This window comes from Mastomys coucha, unplaced genomic scaffold (genome assembly GCF_008632895.1).
Source record: "Mastomys coucha isolate ucsf_1 unplaced genomic scaffold, UCSF_Mcou_1 pScaffold18, whole genome shotgun sequence".
In the NCBI taxonomy this organism is placed as follows: Eukaryota; Metazoa; Chordata; class Mammalia; order Rodentia; family Muridae; genus Mastomys; species Mastomys coucha.
In genome coordinates, this window is record NW_022196900.1 from 71,154,933 (window position 1) to 71,164,929 (window position 9,997).

At 41.0% G+C, this 9,997-nt stretch overlaps 1 protein-coding gene across 2 annotated transcripts in view; it reads left to right on the forward strand.

Moving 5' to 3' along the window:
* Positions 1–5,272: 5,272 nt before the first annotated feature.
* LOC116095498 (selection and upkeep of intraepithelial T-cells protein 8-like) overlaps positions 5,273–9,997 on the forward strand; it is a 9,889-nt gene continuing 5,164 nt past the window's right edge. The window contains exons 1-3 of one of the 2 annotated variants that reach the window (XM_031376848.1): positions 5,274–5,491; positions 7,340–7,417; positions 8,615–8,962. In XM_031376848.1, coding sequence (XP_031232708.1) covers positions 5,458–5,491; positions 7,340–7,417; positions 8,615–8,962 — 460 coding nt within the window. In that variant the 5' untranslated portion in view covers positions 5,274–5,457. Of the gene's footprint in view, positions 5,492–7,339; positions 7,418–8,614; positions 8,963–9,997 lie in introns of both variants that reach the window. The other variant, XM_031376849.1, reaches the window with a different exon arrangement.

Genomic DNA, 9,997 nt, shown 5'->3' on the forward strand with positions numbered 1-9,997 from the left:
AGAGAGAGATTGAGAAAAGAAAAGTAGAGACCAGCTATGGCCACATGGAGAGAGGGGAGGAAGGAGGGGGAGAAGGAGGGCAAGAGATGAGAGTAAGAGCAAGAAGTTAAGAGTAAGAGGTTAAGAGAGAGGAGGTGTCAAGCAGCCCCTTTTCTGTTCCCAGGGGCAGAGTCCAGCCAGAATACTGGAAGCTTGGGGCATTTTCTAGCTACAGGCTAAGGGAGTGAGGGCTTGTGGTGTCAGGTGTCTAAGTCTGGGGGTGTAGTTTTACTGTTCAGTCCCTTGTAGAATTTTCTACTGGGTCTCTGGAGTAAGCCTTGCTCAACCAAAAACACAGACTTGCGTTCACAGTCTAACATCTCCTCCTTTTACTTTTTTTTTTTTTTAAGATAGGGATCCTGGTGAGACTCATTTGTGGTGAAAATTTTGGGTGGGGTGGAAGTATCAGAAGAAAACATGTAGGCCAGAGGAGTAGCACAACTAAGCCAGAGTAGTAAGGAGGGTTGAGGATAGGGAAGGCAAGGGATTATACAATCAATTAGTTGTTTCATGGGTAGTACAGTTTAAGGGTAATAACATCAGCTTTGAACAGCAATTAATTAATCTAGATAGACATTATGTTTTCCTTACTATCATGTAACTTCCCCCAAGTTCAGCAGCCATTTGGCTTTGGCAAGAGAGGTCATCTGTAGCTGGAAGGCCCCAAGTCTGTCCTCTGTGGGGTTCAGTATGTGTCTCGGGAGTCTTCAGCCAGATGAGGTGCCTGGAGGAAGGCAGCTTTGTTGTCTGCACGTCTCAGGAGATGGCGCTGTCTCTGCTGGATCTGCAGTTGCAGGCACTGTCCTCTTCTTTTGTGCGGATAAACCTGCAGGATAATTACAACAGAGGAGCAGAATCCCAGCAGCAGGATGTCTGCATAGGTGGATAGCACATGTTAAGCTTGCAATAGTTTGCTTGGGAGCACATCATGGATCATTGTTAGGATCCTAGAAAACAAGGATGGGTGATGGATTTAGTCCTGGAAGGAATCCTTTAAGTCTGCTTTGGATGGCTGAGGAAGAAAATTATGTATCTAGGATAGGCAGTAACAGTTTGTCTGTAAAAGGAAACTGGTTGGTAACTAGCATAGTTGATTTGACTTGTGGAGGTAGATTAGATGACTTTTGACCTTAAAGGAAATCTTAAACAAGTTGAAAAATTTTTGGATATACATCATGGATGTTAGGAAGAAAAATAAACATTTAAATAAAGAAGAAAGAAAATTTTGGGTTGAAAAGCACGATTTAGTTATTCCTGTAGGAGGAGCAAGCAAGCAAAACCTCAGTTGCAGCAGCTTTGGTGGGCTTAGATGGATGGGGGAGGGGCTTGCCCGGCCATGAGGTTTGTGCTCTAGCGGACAGGTTCCTGTCTTCCCCGTTTGTTTTTTTCTTGAAAAGCAGGAGATGAAAGTCTAACCTTGAAGAAAAGCTTAAAGGAATATAAGCATGGAGGGTTAAGTGAGAGATTTCTAGCCAAAGTGGCAGTAGCCTGCTGGCCAGTGTGAGAGTGCGAATGGAAAACGCGAGTTGGCTGACAGTGACTGCCATTTTGAAGGAGATGGTTGCATAGATGTAGAACAAGGAAGGGGGCAGCGAAGAACGATGCCTCAGCGGGAACCTGTGTGAGTGCTAGCAACTGAGGGAGGGGGGGAAGACATTGTCCAGGAAGACATGGAACAGGTGGAGAGAGAGCCAGAAAGGGAGGGGGAAGAGGAGGGGGAGGGGGAGGGTAGAGGGAGAGGGAGAAGGAGGAGAAGAAGGAGGGGGAGAAGGAGAGGAAGAGGAAGAGAGATCAGAGGAAGGCCTAATTTTTGAACTAGGTCACTCATGTTTTTGGGCAATCTGGAGTTGCTATGTGTTTTAGCTGATGGCCCGACCATCCTCTGTGACCACTGGTTGGGCACTGAGCAGGGTGCCAGGGAAATAAAGTGGGTGGGAGGGTAACTCGAGTCCTGCCAGAGCTCCAGTACTCTGGGCTGGGTGGACACAATACTGCCCGAGCACTCCACACCACTGGGTGGGTGTCTGGCTGTGGGAAGCCATGCTATCCTAGTCCTTGGTGGTGAAGAGGGAGCAGACCTGTGGGTTCTCAGTCTTGGGCATCCCAGACACCACTGGATACTGCGGAAGAGCTGAGAAGAAATAGAGGTCTGGGGGCAGCTCAGTTAGCCCCAGGCTGAAGGGATAAAGGGGTGAGGAGAAAAGGGGGTGCCTGGTGGTTCCTGCGTGGGTGTGCGGTGAGAGTCCTTGGTCCAGTCTCATGCCTGGAAATGCAGGGAGACTTTCCTGTGGGAGATTAGACAGGGCTCTTTAGGGGAAGGCCCAATCCATTGCTCCAGCACTGCAAATCTAGATGAAAGGAGGCAGTCCATGGTCTTAAGGTGTTTATTGTAGAAAAGAGAGAGAGAGGGAGAGAGAGGGTAAAAATGTAGAGACTGGTCATGGCCACTTGGGGAGGGGAAGAAAGGAGGGGAAGAAGGAGGGGGAGAGGTGAGAGTAAGAGCAAGAAGTTAAGAGTAAAAGATTAAGAGAGAAAAAGAATAAATTCTTTGTTCTGACTCATCCTGTCTTTTAATTGGGCCTTGCCCCTTGATTCTTTTTGTTAATATTTTGGATGCATAGGCTCTTTGTATATTCTGAATATATTCTCTATCATATTTATAACTAGGAAACATTTCAGGTTTCACATTGAGGTCTTTGATCGATTTGGAATTCTGTTCAACTGTAAAGAAGAATGAACTTTTTAGGTAAACAGATAAAACTAAAAAATATGGAGTGAAGTAACCCGGACTCAGTGAGACTAAGGCTGCATGTTCTCTCCCTATCTGTGGATTCTGGTTATGGATCCTTTATATCTGAATTATATATCCTGGAGTAATTCAGAAACTAGGAAATTAAAGAGAGACCTTAGAGGGAGGGGCTTTTGAGGGTAGGATAGTAGGAGTTTCATGTTTCCTGAAAGGGGAAATGGAAAAAATAGGAGAAACTTCAGCTGGCAAGTGCTGGGGGCATAAGTAACACTCAAAATATTTGAAAAGCCACAAGGAAACCTTATTTTCTCCTAGATAAGGAGTTGCAGGTAATCGGCTACTGATAGAACAAAAATGGTTCTTTTCCAGAGACTAACCTCCTCATATATTATCTGATCCTAAGAAGTTATCCCCGAACATCTACATATATGAACCACAGGAAATGAACTCAGTAGGTTTACAATGGAAAACTTGGAAGGGGAAGAATAGGTAATTTGTGAAAAAATCATCAGTTAAAGAGATTTGAGCTGGGCAGCCAATGGAGAGAAAACTACTAAAAGACATGTGATCCTGGAGGAGGTGGATTTGAGCCAGGGGAAGACAAAGGTTATTATAGGAAGCATATCTGTGTTATTCCATTTCAGCATCAATTTCCAGTCTCTGTGATAGGGCATTTTGATTATGAAACAAGGTGGTTTCCTTTCTCTTGGGAAACTTTGAAGCCAGTTCTTAGGCAGTGAAGGGAAGTGATATCTTCCATGCCTCAAATGCCTCCAGCTGCAAGTACTTTTAGGCTAGCATTCAGTGTTGTTTGTTTACTGAATGATGGCTACTCTAACTGGAATCAGATAACCTCTAGTATAGGTTTAATTTGCATCTCATTGATAGAAAAAGATGTTGAATACTTTTTCATATTTATTGATGATCTGTATTTAATCTTTGATGAACTTTATGTTCATTTTATTAGCCTATTTATTAATTTGGTTGTTTGCTATTTTGCTATACAGCTTCTTGCCTTCTTTATGTATTCTGTATATTAATCTTCTGTCTATGTATATGTAGAAAAGAATTTCCCTCACAGAATATGCACTACTTAAAGGTAATGAGAGTAAAAGGGGGGAGTATTTGGAAAGTAGAGGGGGTGCACAGAAATAGTGGAGGAAGACACAAGAAGAGATGAATATGATCAAAACGCATTATATACATGAGTGAAATGGCACAATGAAACATATCAGTTTATACATTTAATATACATGATAAATAGCACAAATAAATACAAATTTGATGTTTTTAAACATTCTGCTATTCAGCAGAAAGACAGGGCATGAAGTGAGGGATGGGGTTGCTACCCCACAGTCAAAAACTCTGACTCATAATTGATCCTGTCTGAAAGAATTGCAGGAACAAAAATGGAGAAGAGCCTGAGGAAAAGGTGGTCTAGTGACAGGCCTAAAGTGGGATCCAACTCAAGGGGAGGCCACAAGGCCTGGCACTATAACTAAGGCTATGGTGTGATCACAAAAAGGGTCCTATCATCACTACCCTCCAAAAGACCCAACAAATAGCTGAAAGAGTCAGATATTTATACCCAACCAAAGGGCAGAAGCTGCTGACCCCTGTGGTTGAATTAGGGAAATGCTGGGAGAAGCTGAGAAAGAGAGTGACCCTGTAGGAGGACCAACCGGGCAGCATACACCAGCTGATATGAGTCCCCAAACACATATACAGCAGAAGACTGCTGGGTCTGGACTCAGTCAAAGAAGATGCACCTAACTCTCAAGAGACTGGAGGCCCCAGGGAGTGGGGAGTTCTGGTGCAGCATGGGGGGGTGGTTGAGAGGACAGGGACATCCTCATGGAGATGGAGTAGGGAGGAGATATGGAATGTGGAACAGTCAGGGGGAGGACCAGGAGGGGGATAAAATCTGGACTGTAAGAAAAGATTAAATAAAATTAAAAAATAAAATAAATAAAAAAGAAAGAAAAAAGTATGTAAGTGTAGCATTAGATGAAGATAGGGAAGATTTTGGAGAACTTCATGGAGAGGAACATTGATCGAATGCGGTAAATGAAAAATTTTATTTTCAATTAAAAAATCCTACTATCTACTTTATTATAAATCTTTGGCAATTATTACCAGTCCTATTCTATACCCTTCATTAAACTGAATATTGCAAATAATCAGAAAAGAAATGTATATTGTATTAAGAAGTATCAAATATTTTGAAAAAACTAACATTGAAAATGGTAATTTCAAAAGTCCATGACTATTAACAAAAACAAATTTGCTTTTAGTTTTTCTAATATTCTCAAGCAAAATTTAGGGAAAATATGTGAATAACTATGCCTTGTCTCAGATATCATCACCAGACAAGCCACTCATGTTAGAACAGGTCTACTGTAAACATCAGAAAGCTCAGCAGTGCTGAAGTGCATGATGCATGTCTGTGTGAGCTCATATGCTTTTTATAGACATAAGCAAAGTAGAAATCTTCCAGTTTTCTCAGGGAACAGATATGTATTTGAGAATGACAAGTGATAAATATCACCCTGGAGGAAACTGGTTGAACCTGGAGAGAACACCAACTCTGAGCTAGAGGAGGTGTAGGTAAATACTGATAAAGGAGCTTTGCTGAACCACCTGCAGGAACGGAGGGGTTTTGAAGGACCATGAAAGAAATTCTTACTAGATTCTGGAGCTCAAGTAAGTGATCTGTGTATGGATGATGTTTGGAGACAAGGGTATTTTCTGCCTCTTTAAGTCTAGTCTTAGGGTTCAAACTTTAATAGCTAATAGCTAGACAGTTCTTCATCATATATAGGGCTTAGAGATCTGACAGGAAGTTAAGTCCTTCAAAAGAGAGAGTTTGTTTTCAAATTTTATTATTAAGATGGCTGATATGGTTTAGTGTGCTCTGAATTTCAGAAATTATATTATTTCCATGGCTGTTTTGTTTTTAAATAAAGAATCAGAGAGAAAATAGTGGGGCCAATGTTTTAGACTTGACACTGACTAATAGAGGTGTTTCCACTTAGTAAGGTTGGCTTACTAACTCTAAGTTATAAAGCAAGACATAGATGATAAAGTATACACATAAATATCCACCAAAAGATCATCACTAATACTTTGTTTATTTGAAAGGTACTCTTTGTAAAGAGATTCATGGAGGTTAACTGGAATGTCATGACATCTGTATTATATTTAAAAGAAATAATATGTAGGTCTTAGAAAAATATGTATAATCGAGAAATTGTCACTACAGTCCACATAACATAACTGTGACCTCAAAACTGTCTTGGTTAGCTTTTAGGACCATTCCTTCCTGTCCCCTTTCTTTGTCCCTAGGAAACTACTGATATGTTTTATAATGATTACTTGGATTTTTTTATACATTTATGTACTTGCAGTTATAATGTATGAACCAATCTCATCTTACTCTCATTTTTTTTAGATATTTTCTTTATTTACATTTCAAATGATATCTCCTTTCCCGGGTTCCCCTCCGGAAAAAAAAAAAAAAAAAGCTGTTCTTTCTCCTCTCCCTCTGCTTACCAACCCACCCTCTTCTGCTTCCTGGCCCTGGTATTTCCCCTACAATGGGGGATAGAACCTTCACAGAACCAAGGGCCTCTTCTCGCATTGATGATCAACTAGGCCATCCTCTGTTACATATGCAGCTGGAGCCATTAGTACCACCATGTGTATTCTTTGATTGGTGGTTTAGTCCCTGGGAGCTCTGAGAGTACTAGTTAGTACACATTGTTGTTCCTCTTAAGGGGCTGCAAACCCTTCAGCTCCTTGATCCTTTCTCTAGCTCCTTCATTGGGTACCCTGTCTTCTGACTCTTGAGGCTGCTCTGTTGAAGATCTCACAAGGCTGGTGGCTCTTTCTCCCTCCGAAGCATAGGGGATGTCATTTTCCTCCTGCATCTTTTAGCCTGCAGTAACCTGGAAGTTCTGCCTCTTCTTTCTAGCCATTGGCTGCTAGCATCTTTATTGATCAATCAAGAACCAATGGGAGGATCTGGGTAGTAGTGGCACATGCCTTTAATCCCAGCGCTTGGGAGGCAGAGGCAGGCATACTTCTGAGTTCAAGGCCAGCCTGGTCTACAGAGTGAGCTCCCAGACAGCCATTGTTGTACAGAGAAACCATGTCTCAAAAAACAAACAAACAAAAATGCACCAAATGGGGTGAAATAGGACCTTCAGAGTTTACTAGGACCTTCAGAGTTCACAGACAGACTCCCGATCAAAGCATCAGAATCACTCCCTACAGGTTTTTCCTAGTCTACCAGCTGTCTAGACATACTTGAACCATAGAACATGATAAAATAGAAGAGTTTGAGGCAGTGGGATAAAGATACTGAGAAGACCTCTCCTGATCAGAATGATGTATGAGGACAGAGACATTCTATCAAACACTGGGAAGCCTTGCTATTTAAAAGTAAATACAATAAGCTTGACTACTTTTATAGTTATGAAGAACATCTGTCTATGTATATGCATGCCTCATGTCGCATTGCTTCTGACCTCTTTCTGGGGTCATTTACAGATAGGATGAAGCCTGAGTTCTCTTACTTTTCTGGATTCTGTGTGTACTTTCTTTTTCTGCAAGTGATGGTGTCTTCAGGTAAGAAGTTTATTTGTTTAAAATAAATAAAATCTTTTTAAAACCTTTTCTTTGGCCATTTCATACCCATGTATAGTAGATTCAAGTTGTGTTCATTTCCTTTCCCTGTTCTTACCCCACTTTCTTCACCTGCTAAAGCCCTTCTTCTAAGTCTCACTCCTACACTACTGGAAAAAAAATGATATTCCATACCCCCGAAACCATTTAGTTTCAACAGATCCTCTGGCATGTGTGGGGACTCTTGACGCCCTCTCTGAGCATGATGAAATATTGATGGGTTTGATAATGTTCAGTGACTGTATCTATGACCACAGATGCCATAGCTGAATGAGTTCAACATCTGTTGTATCCAGAGGGTTTTCTTCCCTACACATCTTATTATGATCTCCCTTTTTATTCATTCTGTCCCTTCTGCTTCAATATTATTAGAGCTTTGAAGGGAATTATATAGGTGTCCCATTTGGTGCAGAGCAGCCTTCATATCCCACCATCCTGGCCAGCTACGGGTTTCTGCACTGGCAAACACATCCTGCAACTTCTTTAGAGCTTCTTTGATGAAGGCAGAACTCAGCACTAATCTTAGATACAGAGAAGGATGTGAAGACAACTTATTTACTGTTTTCTACTCAATTATTTTCTGTGCATGGAATCTAAGATTCACTTCTGGTGACTCCTTCTGCATCTAAGGAGCAGAAAGTCATCATTCTTTTGTTATAGCAAGTAAAATGCTGAAAAAAAAGCCAAACCCTGGAAATCTGAAATTCACTATAGTTCCATAAAAACAAGATGACTAGGAGACCAGAAGCCAAAGCAAATCTGTCCTGATTTAAGGTGTTTCTCTGAGGAATTCCATCACAGTTTTCAGCAAAAGACTAATTCCAAGTCTCAATATCCTGTGAAGTTCCAAAATAATTGCATCAGGTAGATTCTTTCTCCATATGATTGTTTTGAAAGTAGAGAAATAAATTGTTGGTGCTTTCTGCTCTACAGTCGTTCACAGTATATCTCTAAGGTACAATGTAATAGTATTGTGTTTTCAAAAAATAAAACTGATGGATTACAGGGAGTATAGTTAGAGCTGAACATTTGCTTCAGCTAGGTACAATAGTCAGTATTTAGTATGTATTTTTAAAACAAGGTAGAGACCTGGAAGGTCTTGGCATCAGACTTATTTTGGTATTCTTTGTTCTTCCACAGAGAAACTGAGGGTAACTACTCCCACAAGACACGTGTTAGCTAGAGTAGGAGGCCAGGCTGAGCTCAGCTGCCAGGCGATCCCACCACAGAGTTTGATGCATATGGAGGTGCGCTGGTTCAGAAGTGGCCATTCCCAACCTGTTTACCTATACAGAGGTGGCCATAAAACGAGTGGAGAAGCTGCTCCTGAATATGCAAATCGTACAGAGTTTGTGAAGGAGGGCCTTGGAGAAGGCAAAGTGATGCTGAGAATTCATAATATCAGCATTTTGGATGACGGACCTTACCAATGTTCATTTAATGATAGTGGCTTCGTTGATGTGGCCAGCATGAACCTCAATGTCACAGGTAAGTTCCTTGTGGAGCACAGTATAACCAGTGTCTTTGTACCCATTAATTTTTTTTTCCATTTAAAATTTTTAAGTACTAAAATTTTAAATTTTAAAGTACTAAATTTTAAGTACTAAGTTTTAAATATTTTAAATTTTTAAGTACTAAAGGTTTATTATTTATCTAAAATAAATAATATATGTTTATTTTAAAGACAACACTGGAACATTGAGGCATCCATATAAACTAATCACTGTCATCTGCTAGGTCCAATGATATCATAGTTTGTTGCAGCCTTCAGCGGCTACACACGAACAGGGTCTCTGGAAGAGGGGAAGGAGCCTAGGAGAATAGAGGAATCGGTGGCGAAAGGAATAAAAAAGGGACCGAGCCATGGTTTCTGCTCAAAGTCCAATGTGTATTATCAATCTGAGAATCAAGCAGGCAAGCAAAACCCCTCCCCCAGTCCGCCAGGATCCCAAGGTCAAATGAGCATCCTCATTTGATGTTCCTTCTCTGAGGTAGACAAAGCATTTCAGAAGGGTGTAGCTGTTAGCAGGAAGTTGGAGAGAGGCAGAGGAGTGGCTAAACAAAAGAGCTTCATTTATGTCAGGAAGCCTCACCCTAGATAGGCTGGCTGCTTGTAGTAAGGCAAGATCTGAGTCAGCCAGCTTTCGCTGAGGCTGAGGGAGGTTACAATAGTTCTTTTTGAAAAATTTCTTTTAGTCTTTGAGATTATAACAAAATTACATAATTTTCTTCTTCCATTTGTTCCCTCCAAACCCTCTCATATATCTTTCACTTGGGCACATGCAAAGAGGTGATGTGCCTGGAATATAAGTTAGATTACTTTTATCTTTGAGAATTCTCCATACTGATTCCCAAATATTGCACTGGTTTTAGTCCTACCAGTGATGAATCAGGGTTACCATTTCCCCCTTCCCACCTCCTTCAGCATTTGGTGTTGTTTTTATCTTAATCTTTGACATTTACATGGAGTAAGATCAAATATCAAAGCTGATTTGATTTGCATTTCCTAAATTTCCAAGGATG